The 22,267-nt window shown below is 41.4% G+C and overlaps 1 protein-coding gene across 2 annotated transcripts; it reads right to left on the bottom strand.

Annotated features, from left to right (window-relative positions):
• Positions 1–6,248: 6,248 nt before the first annotated feature.
• On the bottom strand, positions 6,249–21,512 carry LOC146578568 (uncharacterized). 2 transcript variants are annotated; one of them, XM_085268759.1, is made up of 3 exons: positions 21,251–21,512; positions 8,875–9,015; positions 6,249–7,800 (listed from the first exon to the last, which is right to left on the bottom strand). In XM_085268759.1, the coding sequence occupies exons 2-3, from the start codon at positions 8,890–8,892 to the stop codon at positions 6,976–6,978; spliced, it is 843 nt and encodes a 280-aa protein (XP_085124885.1). In that variant the 5' UTR covers positions 8,893–9,015; positions 21,251–21,512; the 3' UTR covers positions 6,249–6,975. The 2 variants fall into 2 exon arrangements, with proteins under 2 accessions (XP_085124885.1, XP_085124884.1); XM_085268758.1 differs by having other exon boundaries at positions 8,875–8,980.
• Positions 21,513–22,267: the final 755 nt, after the last annotated feature.

Genomic DNA, 22,267 nt, shown 5'->3' with positions numbered 1-22,267 from the left:
GTTTAAGAATATAATCCATGCACTGTTATCATCTTCAATGCCCTGTACCAACATAGAGCAGAGCAGCTATCTGAATACTACTCCAACAGAGGTCGATTATCTTGTTAATAATTTTAACTCCTCACTACGTACGACTCTGGATACTGTAGCTCCTGTGAAAACTAAGGTCTCTAATCAGAAGTACCTGACTCCGTGGTATAATTCTCAAACACATAGCATAAAGCAGATGACTTGTAAGCTGGAGAGGAAATGGCGTGTCACAAATTTAGAGGATCATCATTTAGCCTGGAGAAATAGTTTGCTGCTTTATAAGAAAGCCCTCCGCAAAGCCAGAACATCTTACTATTCATCACTGATTGAAGAAAATAAAAACAACCCCAGGTTTCTCTTCAGCACTGTAGCCAGGCTGACAAAAAGTCAGAGCTCTTTTGAGCCAACCATCCCTTTAACGTTAACTAGTAATGACTTCATGAACTTCTTCACAAATAAAATTTTTATCATTAGAGAAAAATTACCAATAATCATCCCACAGATATAATATTACTGTATCTACAGCTACTCTTAGTACCATTGATGTTAAGTTTGACTCTTTTTCTCCAATTGATCTTTCTGAGTTAACTTCAATAATTACTTCCTCCAAACCATCTGTAACAAGTGTCACCTGGCAGTTTGTTGCTCTCTGCCAGGTGATTGGCTGAAGAGCTGTGAAAAGGTAGTGGGTGTGTGGGGTGAAGTCAGCGCTCTTCTGTGGAAAAAACCAGAGGCAATTAATTCACTCAGGTGCGAGTGGGTATACTGTCGGTAAGAGACTTCTGCCATTTTTGTTTGGATCGTTTGCTATTGCATGTGCCTATTTTTAATGTGTCATTGGACTTTTTTAGTGTGACCACGAATTTTAATAGAAGAATTGATCAAGCCCTAGAACGACTGCGCGCAGGGAAACTGATCAATATTGTAGGTATATTGAGTGTTTGTTTTAGCTTCATGATTTTGAATGGTTTCATAAAATTGAGATTTTATTGGGTAATATTTTAATTGATAATGTTGTTTGTTTTTCAGCTGTGCTGTCTTTGCTGTCCTTTTTTTCCGTTATTTTGATTGATTTGTAATTTTGTTTTGGTTAGTCCGTCCAGCCGTAAAGGCGGTTATTGATTGAGAGTAAGTTGTGTAAGGGCGGACTAACCTCTCTTTTTGTTTTTTGTTTAATTGTTTGTGCCACTTCCCTTTATCTCCCAGATCGCAGGCCGTACATAGCAATGATTCCCAGCTGTGCTGAGACCTGAATTGTTTGCAGTGTGTGCCACGATTGCAGTGTCGCTAAGTGGGGTGTGACGGGTTGCAGTGTTGTTTCGCATAGTTTGTGTGGTAAGTCTCATGTGCAGCTGGGATATCAGCAGGATGTGTTGTAAGTCCTGTCTGGAAATGACTGGGAATTTGTATGTCTAACTCATGTAATAAAGAAATGATCAATTTATTTCTTTGCCCCGTTTACTCATCCCTTGTCCTCAGTTACACATCAATGTGTATTTTAGACCCCCATTCCTAAATATGATCAACCTATCTCTAATGATCGGCTATGTACCACAGGCCTTCAAGCTGGCTGTAGTTAAACCTTTACTCAAAAAGCCATCTCTAGACCCAGCAATCTTAGCTAATTATAGGTCAATCTCCAACCTTCCTTTCATATCAAAAATCCTTGAAAGAGTAGTTGTCAAACAACTAACAGATCATCTGCAGAGGAATGGTTTATTTGAAGAGTTTCAGTCAGGTTTCAGAGCTCAGCACAGAAACAGCTTTAGTGAAGGTTACAAATGATCTTCTTATGGCCTCTGACAGTGGACTCAACTCTCTGTGCTTGTCCTGCTAGACCTCAGTGCAGCGTTCGATACTGTTGACCATAATATCCTATTAGAGCGTTTAGAACATGCTGTAGGTATTACAGGTACTGTGCTGCAGTGGTTTGTATCATATCTATCTAATAGACTCCAATTTGTACATGTAAATGGAGAGTCCTCTTCACACACTGAGGTTAATTATGGAGTTCCACAGGGTTCAGTGCTAGGACCAATTCTGTTTACATTATACATGCTTCCCTTAGGCAGCATCATTAGAAGACGTAGCATACATTTCACTGCTATGCTGATGACACCCAGCTCTATCTGTCCATGAAGCCAGATAACACACACCAATTAGTTAAACTGCAGGAATGTCTTAAAGACATAAAGACCTGGATGGCCGCTAACTTTCTGCTTCTTAATTCAGATAAAACTGAGGTTATTGTACTCAGCCCTGAAAATCTTAGAACTATGGTATCTAACCAGATTCTTACTCTGGATGGCATTACCTTGGCCTCCAGTAACACTGTGATGAACCTTGGAGTCACTTTTGACCAGGACATGTCCTTCAACGCACATATTTAAAAAATATGTAAGACTGCGTTCTTCCATTTGTGCAACATCTCTAAAATGAGAAATATCCTGTCTCAGAGTGACGCTGAAAAACTAGTTCATGCATTTTTTTACTTCCAGGTTGGACTACTGTAATTCATTATTATCAGGATGTCCAAAAAACTCACTGAAAAGCCTTCAGCTAATCCAAAATGCTGCAGCAAGAGTACTGACAGGGACTAGAAAGAGAGAGATTTCTCCTGTTTTGGCTTCCCTTCATTGGCTTCCTGTTAAATCCAGAATTGAATTCAAAATCCTGCTCCTCACTTACAAGGTCTTAAATAATCAGGCCCCATCTTATCTTAATGACCTTGTAGTACCATATCACCCTATTAGAGCACTTCGCTCTCGCTCTGCAGAACTACTTGTTGTTCCTAGAGTATTTAAAAGTAGAATGGGAGGCAGAGCCTTCAGTTTTCAGGCCCCTCTTCTGTGGAACCAGCTTCCAGTTTGGATTTGGGAGACAGACACTATCTCTACTTTTAAGATTAGGCTTAAAAGTCTGTGAAGGTTCTCAGTCATCCAGGTCATCGTAGTCAAAGGAGCTTCCAAAGAAAAGCATCTGGACTTCTTTAAGTTACTTGAAGACGTTTCACCTCGTTTAGGGATTCCCATGATGCATTGAGTTTTTCCTTTCCAGTCACCTTTCTCACTCACTATGTGTTAATACACCTCTCTGCATTGAATCATATCTGTTATTAATCTCTGTCTCTCTTACACAGCATGTCTTTTATCCTGTCTTCCTTCTCTCACCCCAACCGGTCGCAGCAGATGGCCGTCCCTCCTTCTGTCGGAGGTTTTTGACCGAGCCCCAGGCCGAGAGGCCTGGGGCTCGGTCACTCAGGCACAGCTGGCTGCCGGTGGAGCTCACGGGCGCGTCACTGCAACTCCCCCTGGCTTCTGCTCCGCGGCTGCTGAGTGAACCCTCATCTGGGACTCTCCTCAGCTCTTTCCGGGACAATGGCGCAGCTGCCCCTCTGTTGGTCTTCCTTGGTCTCTTGTGTTCTGGGGGCCTCTGGATGTCTGGAGTTTTGATCTCCTCCATACCTGCTTCATGCCCTGGAGGACGGGGCTGTGGCCCCCCCACACTCCCTAGCAGATCATTACATGAAGGAACCTTTTAAAAAAACAAGCGCGTCCATGCTCACAGGTGTACACACGGGTGATCACACCCACAAACTACACCCCTTTTGGCTCCTACCTCAAAGCACACTGTGTTCTGTTGATCTTATGTGCTGCACAATAATGTTTAACATTTAGTATTTACTGTCATATTCCCATATATCATTGTGATGTTGTTTATTCTATTACTCTTGTTCTCTTCTGCTTGCTTTCTTTTTTCTTTCTCAGCAGGTGATCCAGGTGATTGATATATGCATTTTTTTTCTTTTTTTTTCTTTCTGCCCGTTCTGTTGGTTTTTGTTTTTTGCCCTTCTCCCCCGTCCCTCTTCTCAGCTGTTTCTCTTTCCCTCTTTCTTTCTCCCCTTCTTTCCTCCAGTCAAGTCTGTCCCGTATTCAGCAAGTGAAAATAAAATAAACAATAAAAGGTGAATCAAATGGACCATTATGGCAAGGCTGGGATGGTCAATTTGGTAAAGTAAATCCGTTGGGCATCTTTCTTTGCCTTTAGACAATAATTCTGATGGCAAAAGAGCCAAACGGGACAGGCAAAAAAAAAAAAAAAAAAAAAAAAAAAAAAAAAAAAAAGATCTCACTGTTGGGTTTGTAAGGCCATGTTACTCCTAAATTTCTATCTTGTTCAAAGAGAAGATATAAACAAAGTTCTAAGCTAATCGACCTTCGTGTTCTCCTTTTTTAAAAAGAATCGAAAAAGAATCGAATCGTTAAACAGAATCGAAAATGGAATCGGAATAGTGAAAATCGTATTAATGCCCATCCCTAATCATCAGTATCAAACTGTGACAATAAAAAAAAATCTTCATTAAAGCAACCAAGAATGGGATAAGTTTGATGTGAATCTTTGGTAATGCATGGCGGAAGCTCTGTGCCAATTTTATCAACAAAATAAGGATTTTATCGTCTGCTGGATGCAGTACCTTGGCCTCCATTAACACTGAGGAATCTCTGACATTTCGACCAAGATTCGTTCGTCAATGGAAATATTAAGCAAGTATTTAAGACTCTGGTCTCTTAGCCTATGACTGCTGGGATTGGCTCCAGTGCCCCAGCGACCCTTAAAAAGATAAGCAGAAGCAAATCGATGAATCTTTACTTTCTTCCATTTCTGCAATATTATTAAGAGTAGAAATATCCTGTCTGAGTGATGCTGAAAAACTTGTTCATGCATTTATTACTTCAAGTCTGGACTATTGCAATTGGTTATTATCAGGATGTTCTTTTTTGCGTTAGGACAAAGGTAGGATGCGATTGCTGCTGTTTTATCCATGTGTGGATGCACATGCCCAGCTCCCAAATTGTACCCAAATACTGTACCTCCCTCCATCCAACCATACACTTCTTTGGGTTTGCCATCAGTCCTGCCTGCCAAAGGGTCTCTGGGACCGTGACCAACCACTGCACATGCTCCACCACTATGAATGATAACATCATCCAGGTAGCAAACAGCATAAGCAGTGTGAGGATGCAGCTGTAGCTCCAGCACGTGCTGGAAAATGGCCGCGGCTTCAAACAAGCCAAATGGAAGTGTGACAAATTGGTACAAACCATAAAGAGTGGAGAAAGACGTTTTTGATGATAATAATAATAATAATAATAATGATAATAATAATGGATTGCATTCATACAGCACTTTTTCCTCAGACCCTCAAAGTGGTTTACAATTCCACTATTCATTCACGCTCACATTCACACACTGGTGGAGGAAAGCTGCAGTTGTAGCCACAGCTGCCCTGGGGCAGACTGACTGCGAGGCTGCCATTACGCGCCATCGGCCCCTCTGGCCATCACCAGTGTTTGTCTTTGGACTGTACAGACAAGGGAATCTGCCAGTAGGCGTTGGTTAAATCCAGCATCATAAACAACCAAGGAGTGCTTATAAAGTCCAGGTCAACCTTTGGCATGGGATAAGCATCAAACCATGAGACCTTGTTCACTTTGTGATAATCATCAAAGAACCATATAAAACCCTGCACTCACTCCTTAATTCCCTTGAAGTACCTTAAAAACAACCGGGCCCTCTCAACAGCTGGGACAAATCATCTGGCAAACAGATAAGCATAGGAGACCAAACACTGAGGAACAAATCCTCACTTCATCCTATGATAACAGCATTTTCAACATTTCCTCCAAATCCTTTTGCACAATTTGTCTCTTCTGCTCAGGCAACCTGTTAGGTCATGAACACACTTTCATGCCAGGCTGCGTTTCAAAAAGGTGCACAACACATCTGCAAACTGCTGTTGCAATGCAGGAACATCAGCTTTATTGGAATGTGTGAGATGTTAATCACAATGTATCTTAAACACACTCTCTGTTCAGTGTGAGTCTCCTCCTCTGATAAACCTCTACTGAAAACAGTTAAATTAGTTTGAATCTGAAACAAACTACTTGTTGTGAGACCAATTCTTTATTTTTCACACCAAACTATTTAATAAGACAAACTTTACACAGAGTTAATCAAATATAACTAATGCTTTAACATTATCAGGATTTCATAATAAAAACTACAGATTCCATCTGAACTCTGTGGAGCCTGATCTCAAGTCCAACTCTGAAACCAGAAGAGGATCTTTCTCTCTCTTCAGATTCATTGTGATCCAGTGATTTCAGTCCTGCATGATCAGGCTGATGTTTGCACAGAGCAGATAATGAAGTGAAGGTTTTTGCACATTGGTAACAGTGAAACAGTTTATTTACAGCGTGGGATCGTTTGTGTTCGGAGTATGAACTGAGATTCCTGAAGCTCTTGTCACACTGGTCACAGCTGAAGTTCACTTCCATGTGTGTACGTTCATGTTTGTTACGATGACCTGATTGTGAGAAGCTTTTGTCACAGTGTCTGCACTTGTATGGTGTCTCTTTTGTGTGGATTCCCTTATGCTTTTTCTTTAAGCTCACGTGAAGTGGTGAAGGATGACCCACACTGGTCACAGATGTGCTTTTTGACCCCACTGTGGAAGAGTTCATGTATTTTTAATGTACTTGGTGTGTGGAAGCCTCTCCCACATTCTTTGCAGTAGTTCATTTTGTCTCCAGTGTGGCTACGTTGAAGTGGTTTTAGGTCCTGTTGAAGATTGGAAGTTTTTCCACAAAGGTCACAGAGAAATTTTCCCACCACCACAGTGACGACAGGGCTGAGAACAGGATCCATCTGTGTTGCTCTGCTTCTAAACAAAGACACTGTAAGTCAACTCTGCCAACGTCCAATTACATTTTACTCTTTACATTACAAATCTCAGCTTACTGAGTGAAAATGATTCTTCATTTTTCCAAACAGTTCATTCAGAATAACTCCATAAGTTTACTGATCAGACTTGTTCCAAACACTCAGGTTAAAATTACAAGATAAAAAACTAAATACATCCTCACAGTAACTGCACTTGTAGAGTTACTTTCTGGTGTGGATCTGTTGGTGTTTATTCAGCTGATTTGGAGTTTTAAAAGTCTTCTCACACAGGTCACATTTGTAAGGTCTCTCCTCAATGTGGCTAAACATGTGTTGTTGTAGCTGTGCATCTGTTGTAAACGGTTTCCCACACTGATCACAGCAGTAAACATCATTTCCAGTGTGAATCAGTAGGTGAATATTTCGGTACTGTATGTTGTTGAAAGTTTTTCCACAAAAGTCGCAGCTGTACACCTTAATTCCAGAGTGGGTAACTAGATGCTTCTGTAAGTGTTCATTTCGAGCAAAAGCTTTAGCACACAAGCCACAGATGTACTCTTTAACTCCACTGTGGATGAGTTGGTGTGTTTTTAAGTGTCCAGCCCGTAAAAAAGACTTTCCACACAAGTCACAGCTGTACGCTTTAACTCCACTGTGGATGAGTTGGTGGTTTTTTAAACCTCGAGTCTCGGCAAAAGACTTTCCACACTCATCACAGCTGTAAGGTTTAACTGCACTGTGGATGAGTTGGTGAGTTTTTAAGTGTCCAGCCTGGGTAAAAGACTTCCCACACTCATCACAGCTGTAAGGTTTAACTCCACTGTGGATGAGTTGGTGTCTTTTTAAGCTTCCAGCCCGGTTAAAAGACTTTCCACACAAGTCACAGCTGTAAGGTTTAACTCCACTGTGGATGACTTGGTGACTTTTTAAGTGTCCAGCCTGGGTAAAATCCTTCCCACACTCATCACAGCTGTAGGGCTTCTCTCCCTTTCTTCTGTGAGGTTTGTCGGCCTCCTGAGAGTACTGACTTCTCGCTTCATGTTGGTCCTGCAGTGACAGAGATACAAACAGAGGCAGTGAGTGAAATGCAGTCATGGAACAAACTGTAACTCCCTCCATTGGTGGAATTTAATGTGACAAAAAACACATTGTTGGTGTGTTACCACCACCTTGTGGTGATAGTGTCACATTACAATGATGTGCAATGAGAGTTGTAATGAAAATGACATTCTTGAAGAAATACTGATAAGTAGAGGTGGGAATCACCATACATCCCACGATACGATATTATTGCGATTTTTTTTTTTAAATATTTTGCAATATTCAGATTCTGTACATAAAGGTACACTTCATCAATATTCATTTTATCTAATATCAAAGTCTCACACTCAGTCTTTCTCTCATTTCAGTCAGTTTTATTGTTGACAAACTGAACGGTTTGTATTACAGTCTAGTCCAACTTAACTGAATGCAACCATCTGGTACAATTACAGCTATTCTGAACTATGCAATTTAGGAAAACTATGCAGCCCATTCAGCAACTGAAGAATTTGAAAGTAAATTAAAACAAAATAGAATTTTACATTAAATAAAAAAGTTTTAAACTTAATTAAAATAAAACATGTCTTAAATTCAAATAAGTAAACTGTCATGTTTATTGCTGCCAAAAAAAAGTTAAACACATTTGGACAGTGAAGGAATGTCAGGATTCTTGCTCAGAAAAAGGATCAACATGCTCTGAAGTCAGAGCACAAAAACCTTTTTTGTAACAAAATATCGATTTCTGCTGTCCCTGTATCGATACATTATTAGCAAACAAAATATCACGATACTACACAGTATCGATTTTTTTCCCCCACCCCTACGTGATAAGTGGAGAAAATCTTTAACTTCATAAAATTTTTTGAGTTCAACAGATGATATTGTTGTTTCAATATGTGCTGATAAAATATCATCTTTGTATTTTCTTCTAACTTCTGTGGTTTTTGGTTGTGAATGTAGATTCTGTATATATGGAGGAGCCCAGGATGGAAAAGATAAAGCTGCTGTTAATGTGTTATTAAAAACCAACCAGCTGTGCACACAGTTTCAATAACAGTGTAACTGTGATATTTTTCTCACCTTCTGTGTTGAAGACATTGTTTCCTCTGTAGTGGCTGAGCTGAGTCCAAATGGCTGAAATTGTTCCTCTGCTGCACCACCAGACCCTTCTCTTCCTGTTACTCAGCTGGGACACAAAAAGTATATATTTGTATTTTATCCCTGACAAAAAGAAGCAGAGCAAATAAACATTACTACACTCCTCAGTGACAACAATACCCATGAAGCTTCAAGGTAAAACCCCAGAAGCAACTACAAAAAGAAAGTCATCAGTTGCCTACAAGAACCTGAAAGGTAAAAAGCCGCCTTTACCCAGGGGATGCGACACCCTGTATATATGGACTTCCATAGTTTCACAAAGGAGTCCAGCTTGGAAATGTTGTAGCAGTATAAACTCAGCCAACTACAACATTTCCAAGCACCTCATTACCATCCTAGGGGAGCTAGGATGGTAATGAGGTTTTTAAAAAACATTTAAAAAAATCACTTTGTTAATGTGGAATTCAAAAAGTATTTCACAAATGGAGAATGTATTCTACAATTCATTATTTAAGCACAGAATTCTTTATTTCGATGTGCGTGGCTCTTGTGGTCCTCCATATAGGGCTAGCAAAAATCATACCGTATTTTCACGACCATAAGGCGCACTTAAAAGCCTTAGATTTTCTTCAAAAAGTGCGGCGCGCCCTATAGCGCGGTGCGCCCTATGTGTTGTAAGGAGAACGTAGTAGAGAACACCATGAGAACGTTAAAGGGTGAAGTGTGGGCGTTGATCGTATATACCGGGACAATCGCACATACCTGTATAAAAGAACAGGTATGTGCATTATGCAAGACATCGTTGTTTTAACAACCCTGAAAATGGCAAAGAGACACGCTTATGAAGCACAGTTTAAACTGAAGGCCATCAGCTACGCGGAGGAACATGGAAATCGAGCAGCGGCGAGAGAATTTAAGATTAACGAATCGATGGTTCGCAAATGGAGGAAGCTAGAAAACAAGCTCCGGCAGGTCAAGAAAACGCAGCTGAGTTTCCGCGGACATAAGGCGAGGTGGCTCGAGTTGGAGGAAAGACTCGAGCGGTGGATCATCGAGCAAAGAGCGAGCGGGAGAAGCGTTTCGACGGTCACCATTTGGCTAAAAGCAGTTTCACTTTCACTTTTTATGACACGGTGCCATTTTTCCATCCGGACCAGGACTACGGTAGCGCAGCAACTTCCAGCGGATTATAAGGAAAAGCTGGCCATCTTCCGCTCCTACTGCAGCAAACACATCGGCGACAAAAACATCCAGCCCAGCTACATCACTAACATGGACGAGGTCCCGCTCACTTTTGACATCCCGGTGAGTCACACTGTGGAGAAGAAGGGGACCAGCACGGTAGCGATACGCACAACGGGGTATGAAAAGTCTTCTTTTACTGTTGTGCTTGGCTGCCATGCTAATGGACAGAAACTGCCGCCTATGGTGATTTTTAAGCGAAAGACTTTGCCTAAAGAGAAGTTTCCAGCAGGAATCATCATTAAGGCAAATGAAAAGGGCTGGATGGATGAGGAAATGATGAAAGAGTGGCTGAGGGAGGTGTATGTAAGGAGACCAGGTGGTTTTTTCCACGCATCACCATCGCTGTTGATCTGTGACTCTATGCATCTCACAGCCGATGTGAAAAAACTAGTGCAACAAATGCACTGTGAGCTTGCTGTCATTCCGGGAGGCCTGACAAAGGAACTCCAACCGCTGGACATCGGTGTGAACCGCCCGTTCAAAGTAAGGCTGCGAGCGGCCTGGGAGCGATGGATGACCGGTGGAGACCACAGTTTCACTAAGAGTGGAAGGCAGCGCCGGGCGAGTTACGCCACAATTTGCCAATGGATTGTAGATGCTTGGGCTAACATGTCTGCTGGCACTGTTGTTCGAGCTTTCGCAAAAGCCGGCATCGTTTCCGAGGAGCCGCACGGCACGGAAAGTGACTCTGACGGTGAAGACAGTGAACCTGGAATGTTTGATGGAGATTTAGCGCAGCTGTTCAATTCAGACACAGAGGATGAGGACTTCCATGGGTTTGATTGATGATAAAAATGTGAGTACCAAACTCAGTTTTGCTCCTGCTTTATTTTTAAATATGCACACTTGTATGCTTGTGTGTTGTTGATGATGACGATTACCGGCAATAGAAATGTGAGTAAGGTACCGAATTCAGGTTTGCTCCCGCTTTATTTTTAAATACGCATACGGTACTTGTATGCGCCCTATGATCCAGTGCGCCTTATGTGTGTGTTAAATACAGTAATGGCACACATAACTGAGACTGCGCCTTTTAGCACAGTGCGCCTTATGGTCGTGAAAATACGGTAGAAGTGGCACACATCACATCACCTGTTGAAGGTGTTAACAACACCTTTACATCCACTTGGTGAACTCGCAAACGCTTAGGATTTAGCTGAACCTGACTTTAGATGTTTCTGAAACAAGAAGGACATATTGATTTGCTCTCCTGATATTGAGAGTGTAGTATTGATATTTTAACCTTTAAGGAGCACAAAATGTATTAATCCTACTAACACATACACGCATGTAATGAAGCTCAAGAAGACCAGATAGTATTTTAAGCCTGTGTTTCTGATTTCATGGTTCACTTAGTGGGATGAGAAGCAATATATGAACTATTGGACTAATATTATATTAGGAAAGATGATTGAATTATAGCAGGGGTGAACAGAATGCAGCAGAGGGATTAAATGAGTGAGACTAGTAGATTCTTAGTTTCTTGTTCCTGATGTGTAGGGGAGGTTTTACCATGACATACACCTTGTTACATGGGATGAAACTTTTATTATATATGTTTGAGGAGTGCACTGAAAGTTAGGTTTGAGAATCTGCTCTCCTTCAAGCAGGCCTGCATGATTGGAACTAAACGTGCTATACAAAACTGTTGCTTTAAAAACGATGGTAAGGTGAGCTTCTCCACCTTACAATGGGCTCTGGAGAAAGTCACCTATGTGGGACACGATTAGATAGTAAGTCCCAAGTCCCTTGTCTAAAAGGAATCAGCAAGGTAATCAATTCTGAATTCATCTTTTTTCTTTTTTGAAATGATGTCATGTTGCTGGCAGTTAGTGATGGGATTTCCGGCTCTTTTTAGAGAACCGGCTCTTTCGTCTCGGCTCACTAAAAAGAGCTGGCTCTTTCGCCTCCCAGCCAGCTCTTGAGGTTTTTTTGTTGCTTTAATTAATTTATTATTAACAACAATATAAAATTATGCACAAAAAAAATTACTAACGTAATTACTAGGGGTGCAACGATACACAAAATTCACGGTTCGGTTCGGTTCGATACTTTGGTGTCACGGTTCGATATTTTTTCGATACAAAAAAATGTTCATGCCTTTTTAATTTGTCATTTATTAAAATTATAAATATATATTTTAACTCAAAAGTACAGTTTTTAAATTTAACCCTAACCCTTGTGCGTGTTTTTTTATTTTGACAGCGAATGCGCACCTGCGGACCACTTATGTGCTCCCCTGGTTATTTAGCTCATCATATTGCAGCCACAGAAATTCTTTTGTCCATGAAACCATAAAGCTGCACTTTCTTTTTGCCTTATAGTCTGATTTGTCATAACTTTTCTGTTTTGTGGTAAGCTTTTCTTTGGCTGTCACTTCTTCACCCTGACCTGTCTTATTTGGCTCAGCAGAACTAAAATATATATCCTGCTGCTTTTACACACGCACTCACATAATGCTCAGTGATTCTCTGCGCGATCAACCTCTCACATGTTTAAGCTTGCTGCGGGAGATTTCACTTGTCATGCTTGCCCTGCGCTCTTCCTTCTGAGGATGCTGTCTGTGTGGAGCGCTCAGTGGATCTGCGCTCGACAGTGCAGCCTAGGCGGAGTAGTCGAATGCAGATTCACTGAGCGCTCAACACAGACAGCATCGTCAGAAGGAAAGTTGGAAAAGAAATTACAAATTTTGTATTGTTCGATACATATGCGTACCGAACCGAAAGCACTGTATCGAACGGTTCAATATCGATACGAATATCGTTGCACCCCTAGTAATTACACTGCGCCTAGCATCCTGGAGCACTTCTGTTGTGTTTTGTACGTGTTTTGGAGTTTGTGCGTGCCTCAGGGTTTATACATGCTTTGTCTCTAGGGACCACCGTAAATATACTTTTATTGATTCAGTCCACATAAAATCTAATAAATTAATCATATGATACAAAAACCAACTTTTAACTATTTAAATTTTCATCTTTTTCCTTTTGAACTAATTTAAAGTGAAACAAAACAAAACACTGCAAACCACAACACAATAAAATATTAATTAAAATATGAAAACAAAAAGAAGATGCATATTCTCTGTCATATGGGCCTGCATGAATAAACTTTCTGAATCCTTTATCATCTGCAACTGAAAATAGTTGTGGTTGATTCCTATACCTTTCTAATGGGATGTTGTTGTCCCTGGCTCTCTTTCTGTCTCGCTCTGTTCATGTGCTACTGCGAGCGTAACTACTGCCCCTCCCCCCTCTTCTCAGCGCAAAGCACAAGGCTCGCGTGTGGAGTGAAGCGGAAAAAAGTGTGACAGAGAAGGTGAGAGAAAGAAAATAAATCCTACAGCTCGTGACGCTCACTTCAAAGATCCGGCTCTGAGATTCATTTCGTTCGCGACCGACACATCACTACTGGCAGTAGAAACTTAAGTCGACAGAAGAAGTTGTGCTTTCACCAATAAACATACGGGGACTGACTGGACTGATAATGGGGACAAATGGTTGACTGACTTGACACTGATATGCAAGATTGTACCTACTCCAAGCAGACAAGGAAAGGGTTGATGTATGTATGTTTTTTTCAGGAACAGGAAGATGACAGCGACATCCTAGGGTCGCATGAACTTGTGGGCTATGAAGACTTAATCTTGTAATTGTTCATTTCTATGTGTATTTACCACCAGTATGTTATTTTCATGATGTGGTGGCAGATTTCTTTTCCTATGTTTTAATCATATCACATTAGTAATAGTAATTTTATTTTCTCACTTCAGTGTTCATCAGTTGTATGCATTCACATAGAATGTTATCACAAGTGGGCCCCATGTTATTGCACCTTCACAGTGGACCCATCGTAGACTGGAAGATCTCCAGACAGCCTACTTTAAGGGAGGTGACAGGTGGTTGTAATTTTTCTCTGAGGTCAAGGATGAGCTGGACTGAAGGTATAGGGATACGTGATGTCCTGTGGAATGTTCTTTGTTTGAGAGTGTCTGTGAGGGTGGCGGCAAAACTTCAGAGATGATCCTTGTGTTGACTGGGATGTTCCCACCCAAATTGTAATGTGTTTATTAAACACACTTCAAACCCAGCTCACAGGGTATGTTGCAGCGAGTTTTCTAAAATTTCCATAACAGTTCGGCCTTGATGAGCAGGATTTATCAGGTGAGTTTTGATGAATCACAGGCACGTGGTGACTGGCCATCCTGAGGGAAAATTGCCTCAGTCCCATCGTTCTTTTGTTTGCACAAAAGGGGGAACCGCGACATGTGCTTCAGCAACTCACACATGTAGGACGTTTTAACGAACTAGGAGAGAGACTGCAAAGAATTTGCAATGGAAGTGGAAACACCACTATGATTCTTAGTGTTTTGTTAACCCCTGTTTAAAGGACAAAAATTGAGTTTTGTTCTCCAAGCATTTTGTGTCGCCTTAAATCTCACAAGAATGACAGTGGAGGTCTGCCTGTCTTTAAATGAGGAGTAAGAGCTGCCTCAGCCAGATCCCGCCCCCCACTCTATGGCTGTATTCCAATTCAGAAGAGGTGTCAAAATCCATAGGATGCATCCTACAAACGTACTTCAAATGCGGCCTCAAGAGGATGCAGCCCATGAATTTGGACATCCCCAGAGTCTGCAGCTTTGAAAGCGGGATTTGAAGGCCGATTATGTCACGTGATGAAGAGTTTCCAAATTCATGGGTGGGTGGGTTTTGATGGGGTTTTTTTTAATATCTAAAGTAACATGGCTGCTATGAGGCCAGCTAGGATCCCTGTGGACCTTTCCCTACAAATGATCCAAGATGGATGGGATGAAGAGCCCATCGGAGGCATTGACTCGGACATCTCAGATATAGAGGACCCAGACTATTGTCCCCCCCCCTGAACAAGGCCAGTCAGACACAGAGGAGTCCTCAGATGAGTCCTCTGAAGAGGAAATGGATATTGAGTCCAACAGAATGAGCCCCTCTTACTGCTCTAGCCACAATATTCTGAATTAGTCGGCTAGGGCTTGCACCTGGGTTTAGTACGGTCTCCCCTATAGATGTATGGAAGATGTTCATGTCTGATAATATAATAGAAGAGGTGCTGACATGCACAAACATGGAGGCACAAAGAGTCGCCACAGACAGGGGAAAAGAGTGGAAAAATGTAATCAAACATAAGCTCCTGGCCTTTATTTGATTGACCATTCTTGCAGGAAGTGAGAAGAACTGGGATATACCAGTCGGTGTGCTTTTTGGGAGTCCTCTGCATAACCAATTGTACAAGGCCACTATGTCAATTCAAAGATTTGAAGATATTCGCCCGTCTTGCACTTTGATGACAAGAGGACCAGAGCCTACCGACTGAAAACAAACCACGTGGCAGCTTTCCTTTCTACATATGGGGCCTGTTCCTGGTCAACTGCAGGCAGAAATTCATGCTCAGTGATTGTGTTACAGCGGATGAACCAATTGTGCCTTTCAGAGGGAAGACCCAGCTTCTGCAGTATATACTGAGCAAGCATACAAAAGTGATACAAGTGATACAAAAACTCCAATTTCTTAAAATTAATGAAAAAATAAATAAAAATGAAACGGGCCTTATGTCACAAACATGTTTTATGAGGAATACCTCAAATATGAAAATATTACAACTCTTCATTTTAAAGATTTTGAAGAATAACAACCGAGTTTATAGCAAAATGCATTGATTTTATTTGGGGTCATTTTTGACCCCACTCGTGGAAGAGTTTAGGTATTGGTAGGTTGTGCATCCAAGGGTTAAACGTGCTGCTGTTGTTTAATGCGACCTCGCTGGTTTTCTCTTTCTGGCGCAGAGAAAAGCCGATCAGCTGGTCACTGATCAGTTTCATAACTGAATTAGCAGCTTTCTAGCTGAAGTAGTACGGGACAAACCGCCTTGCTTTTCACCTCAACTTTAGTTTGACTTCCTCGGCTGTAATTGGTCCAGCTCAATTCAGTTGATCATAACCAACTGGCCAATCCCCCACCATTCATTTATACCGTAAAAAAGAGAAAAGAAATAAAACCCCATCGGCCCATAAAAACGAAAAATCAAGGGCGGCCCACTGGGCAAATGCTGGGTATGCTCGATGGCCAGTCCAGCCCTGCCCGTACTGCCACACATTTGTTCGTCCAAAGCCAGTTAATCTGCGACGCCAGTTAAACTGGAACACCGGTCTCAGTCAAAATGCCCGGGTCGATTTTTTTTATCCCAGTCCAGCCCTGGATGCATCTGGAGATCGTCCTATGAAGTCCTATTTCAATGACTAATTGCCCTCCCCCACGCTTGTACCCGTGGCTTCCTGTCACCGCGGTAAAGTGAGCCGTCATTTGTGAGCCGCGGTCAAGCCAGCCGCCTCTTATCCGCCGCACAAATTTCCTTGCGCTTTTACACCAGTCTTCACGGTAGCGCCTGTTCGCTTTATGTGCCGATTGAAAGCCTATACCCGCGCACACGTGCGCGAACGCGAGCACGTGCGCACACAAATTACAATGAAACAGCCCGATACAGTCAATACAATTATGGAAATGTCAGAAATTCATTAAAAATCATCCTGAGTAGTTGATGTCCAACTTTCAACAGATTCCTTCTCTGGGACACCTACTGTACCTGTGTGCCAAGTTTCAGCCAGATTTACTGTAGAATTTCTCAGAAATTAAAGGAAACTTATATTCAACGCAATCAGCCAATACAATAGAATTATTGTCAATTTTCAAAAATTCATTAAAAATCATCCTGAGTAGTTGAGGTCCAACTTTCTACACATCCCTCCTCTGGGACACCTACTGTACCTGTGTGCCAAGTTTCAGCCAGATTTACTGTAGAATTTCTCAGAAATTAAAGGGTACTTGTATCCAATGCAGTCAGCCAATACAATATAATTATGTCAATTTTCAAAAATTCATGAAAAATCACCCTGAGTAGTTGAGGTCCAACTTTCAACACATCCCTCCTCTGGGACACCTACTGTACCTGTGTGCCAAGTTTCATCCAGATTTACTGTAGAATTCCTCAAAAATTAAAGGAAACTTATATTCAATTCAATACAGTCAATACAATAGAATTATGTCAATTTTCAAAAATTCATTAAAAATCATCCTGAGTAGTTGAGGTCCAACTTTCAACACATCCCCCCTCTGGGACACCTACTATACCTGTGTGCCAAGTTTCAGCCAGATTTACTGTAGAATTTCTCAGAAATTAAAGGGTACTTGTATCCAATGCAGTCAGCCAATACAATATAATTATGTCAATTTTCAAAAATTCATGAAAAATCATCCTGAGTAGTTGAGGTCCAACTTCCAACAGATTCCTTCTCTGGGACACCTACTGTACCTGTGTGCCAGGTTTAATCTCAATCTGCTGCATCAATAATTGTTTAATATTGATGGATCAAAAGTGCTGCTGAGAGAGTCATGACAGTGACTATAAAGAGACAGCATATTTGCTTTTCTTCACTGACTCGCTCTGAAATCCAGATTTTAATTTTGGAATATTAGGTGTACTTGTGGTTCCTATAGAATTTTAAGGTTGAACGGTAATCAGAGTCTTCATCTCTTAGACCTCTCTTCTGTGGATGCAGCTCACATCATTCTGTACAATACGATCATTTTTAATTCTACAATTGTTTATAACCTGCTATCCTGTTCATAGCGTACAAAATAGTTTGTACTCACTACAGCCTGTAACTATACTTATAGTTATAGCATATTCATAACATACCTTCATACCGTGTACATTGTAACATACCATAATAGACCCATTTCTGTAATATACTTACATACCTATATTATTGCTAATATATATTCTAATATATCTATATCATGGCTAAAGCACTTCTGGATGGATGCAAACTGCATTTTCTTGCCTTGTACCTGTGACATGTGCAATGACAATAAAGTTGAATTCTATTCTATTCTAAATTAATTCAGAAGACAAACACCCGTCTCTGCTTTTGAGATTAGCATTAACACCTTCAGTTTTGACAAATAATACAGTTATAGTGGATCAGGTGCCCCTGAATCTTCCCTTATTTGTGCTGCAATAAGCCTAGGCTCTTGCGGGCTTCCAATCATGTATGAATTTTTTCCTTCTTTGCTCGTTCTGTGTTTATACACCTCTCTGCATTTAATCATTAGTTAGTATGCATCTCTTGCACAGTGTATATGTTTTCCTGTCTCCTTTTCATCAACCTCAGCCAGTCACAGCAGATGGCTGTCTCTCCTTGAGCCTGTTTCTGCCAGATGTTTCTACCTCTTCAAATGGAGTTTTTCCTTCCCACTCACACTAAATGTTAGCTCATATGGGGTACTTAAATTGTTGGGGTTTTCTTTGTATTATTGTTGTGTTTTTACCCAGCAACATAAAGTGTCTTTAGGTGACTGTTGTTGTGATTTGGCGCTGTACAGGGAGTGCAGAATTATTAGGCAAATGAGTATTTTGTCCACATCATCCTCTTCATGCATGTTGTCTTACTCCAAGCTGTATAGGCTCGAAAGCCTACTACCAATTAAGCATATTAGGTGATGTGCATCTCTGTAATAAGAAGGGGTGTGGTCTAATGACATCAACACCGTATATCAGGTGTGCATAATTATTAGGCAACGTCCTTTCCTTTGGCAAAACGGGTCAAAAGAAGGACTTGACGGGCTCAGAAAAGTCAAAAATAGTGAGATATCTTGCAGAGGGATGCAGCAGTCTCAAAATTGCAAAGCTTCTGATGCGTGATCATCGAACAATCAAGCGTTTCATTCAAAATAGTCAACAGGGTCGCAAGAAGCGTGTGGAAAAACCAAGGCGCAAAATAACTGCCCATGAACTGAGAAAAGTCAAGCGTGCAGCTGCCAAGATGCCACTTGCCACCAGTTTGGCCATATTTCAGAGCTGCAACATCACTGGAGTGCCCAAAAGCACAAGGTGTGCAATACTCAGAGACATGGCCAAGGTAAGAAAGGCTGAAAGACGACCACCACTGAACAAGACACACAAGCTGAAACGTCAAGACAGGGCCAAGAAATATCTCAAGACTGATTTTTCTAAGGTTTTATGGACTGATGAAATGAGAGTGAGTCTTGATGGGCCAGATGGATGGGCCCGTGGCTGGATTGGTAAAGGGCAGAGAGCTCCAGTCCGACTCAGACGCCAGCAAGGTGGAGGTGGAGTACTGGTTTGGGCTGGTATCATCAAAGATGAGCTTGTGGGGCCTTTTCGGGTTGAGGATGGAGTCAAGCTCAACTCCCAGTCCTACTGCCAGTTCCTGGAAGACACCTTCTTCAAGCAGTGGTACAGGAAGAAGTCTGCATCCTTCAAGAAAAACATGATTTTCATGCAGGACAATGCTCCATCACACGCGTCCAAGTACTCCACAGCGTGGCTGGCAAGAAAGGGTATAAAAGAAGAAAAACTAATGACATGGCCTCCTTGTTCACCTGATCTGAACCCCATTGAGAACCTGTGGTCCATCATCAAATGTGAGATTTACAAGGAGGGAAAACAGTACACCTCTCTGAACAGTGTCTGGGAGGCTGTGGTTTCTGCTGCACGCAATGTTGATGGTGAACAGATCAAAACACTGACAGAATCCATGGATGGCAGGCTTTTGAGTGTCCTTGCAAAGAAAGGTGGCTATATTGGTCGCTGATTTGTTTTTGTTTTGTTTTTGAATGTCAGAAATGTATATTTGTGGATGTGGAGATGTTATATTGGTTTCACTGGTAAAAATAAATAATTGAAATGGGCATATATTTGTTTTTTGTTTAGTTGCCTAATAATTATGCACAGTAATAGTCACCTGCACACACAGATATCCCCCTAAAATAGCTAAAACTAAAAACAAACTAAAAACTACTTCCAAAAACATTCAGCTTTGATATTAATGAGTTTTTTGGGTTCATTGAGAACATGGTTGTTGTTCAAAAATAAAATTATTCCTCAAAAATACAACTTGCCTAATAATTCTGCACTCCCTATATAAATAGAATAGAATAGAATAGAGTACTTCAGACCGGGAGATTGGCAAAATGTATAAATAGGATGGCGATTAGGGGAATTGGAGACAGCTGTGTAACACAGCAGGGATACATTGGGAATAAGAAGACAGTGGACGTAAGACTCAACACAAGAAAGAGACAAGAGGCCACCAAACTAAAACACAGACCTAAGATACACGAGCTTGACACAGACAAAAGCATAAACAGACATGAAGACAAGACTGGCTTTAACACTAGAGTGTTTTCACAAGTCTTCCATCCACTTGTGGAATGCTGAAAAAGAACTACACTTAAAAGTTTACTTATGGAACTGAAAACAAAAGAATACATAATGTAAACATATCATCAAATAATCCAGGACTCACAAACAATGATATGATGAACAGAACTATAAAAAACAAAACTGAGAAATGCTTGGTAAACTGACCAAGGACTATGTCATCATGTCATTTTTTAAATATCATGGTTAATGTGTCCTGATTTGTAGATAGTGCCATCTTACAAATACCAGGAAATCCAACTGGGTGACAAGCCAGAGTTGTCTGCCCACACACCCACTGACTAGAAAAAGGGTTGAAACCTCAACTACTCAGGATGATTTTTAATGAATTTTTGAAAATTGACATAATTCTATTGTATTGGCTGATTGCGTTGAATATAAGTTTCCTTTAATTTCTGAGGAATTCTACAGTAAATCTGGCTGAAACTTGGCACACAGGTACAGTAGGTGTCCCAGAGGAGGGATGTGTAGAAAGTTGGACATCAACTACTCAGGGTGATTTTTAATGAATTTTTATACAAAGCGAAAAGGCGCTACCGTAAAGACTGGTGTAAAAGCGCAAGGAAATTTATGCGGCGGATAGGAGGCGGCTGGCTTGCCCGCGGCTCACAAATGACGGCTCACTTTACCGCGGTTTCCTGTCCTGGGGGTTGGTTGTTCTCCTGCCCTGCACCCCATCCTTTTGTTCTTACCCCCTAGCAACCGCCATATTCTAACGTTGCAAGCAATCACAAACTCTACAGTCTGTCTAACTCCAATGTATAGCAAGCAATCTATTATTTCTCAACAGAGCTAAACTCAACATAAACTGAACCCACATTAAAGTTAGCTCGGTGCTTACCTTTAGATGAGCCCACAAACCGAGAGAAACTCCGTGATGAAGCTGGAAGTCTTAAGAAACAGATCAGGGAGCAGAGACCCACGTGGTTCACGCTGATCTGAGCTACGATCCAGGAGACAAGGGTGTGCAGATCGATGCAGAAATTGATCCCAACGTTGGTAGTTGTATATGTTCCTGTAAGTTTACTACTTCACTCCCGTTTCATGGAAAAAGCAGCTCTCTCTGCTCGACTCCTCTCCTGCACACACACTTTGCTCCGCCTCCTTTTCCGGCTCTGCTGTGATTTGTTGCTGTGCGGCCACGTGACTAAGCTGGGCAACGTAACCACGTGGGTGTTATTTAAAATTTCAAAATTAGGGCCTATCTCATTTTCCCAAACTCTTTTCCTTGGCTTCGAAGAAAACGTCATCGTGGGAAGGAGAATTGCTAAGGACTCAGGAAAAGAGAGGAGCGGTGCTGAGAATTGGAACAGCCTTACACTCGTCTCTCTGTAACAATGTGACACCGGATGTCCGCCTGTTGAAACTACATTGTGCTGAAGATGGACTACAAAACAAACATCTTACTTCGTCACAATGTGTTCTAACCCTGTTGTTTTATGGAAGTCATATAAACGAGAACAGCCTGTTAAAATATCCCTTCATTACAACGTTTGAATGTTAAAGAAGAAGGAACATTTAGGGTCAGATTTACTAACATCTGCAGCAGCTCAAACACGTCTTTTGATCGTTGCTGCTGTATTTACTAAAGAGACTCTTAGCTTTTTAAAATTCAGTGACAGAAAGACTGAAGTCATAGCTGGACTTGCCATCGGGCATTTGCCCGGTGGGCCGATGGTTATTTTTCGTTTTTCTTTAATGGTATAAACAATGAAATGTGGTGGATTGGCCAGATGCTGGCCGATGTGTAAAAAAGTTTGGTGCTGATAGTGGCGGAGCTTCCACAGAGGCCAGGAGTTGGATGAGGGAAAGGGGAGGCAGGAGAGATCAATGACAATAGAGCATGTGTCCTAATTCA

This window comes from Mchenga conophoros, linkage group LG3 (assembly GCF_057382185.1).
Source record: "Mchenga conophoros isolate Kocher_MC1m ecotype Shallow Benthic linkage group LG3, M_conophoros_male_GT1.1, whole genome shotgun sequence".
Lineage (NCBI taxonomy): Eukaryota > Metazoa > Chordata > Actinopteri > Cichliformes > Cichlidae > Mchenga > Mchenga conophoros.
This window is presented reverse-complemented; position numbering and strand designations above follow the sequence as displayed.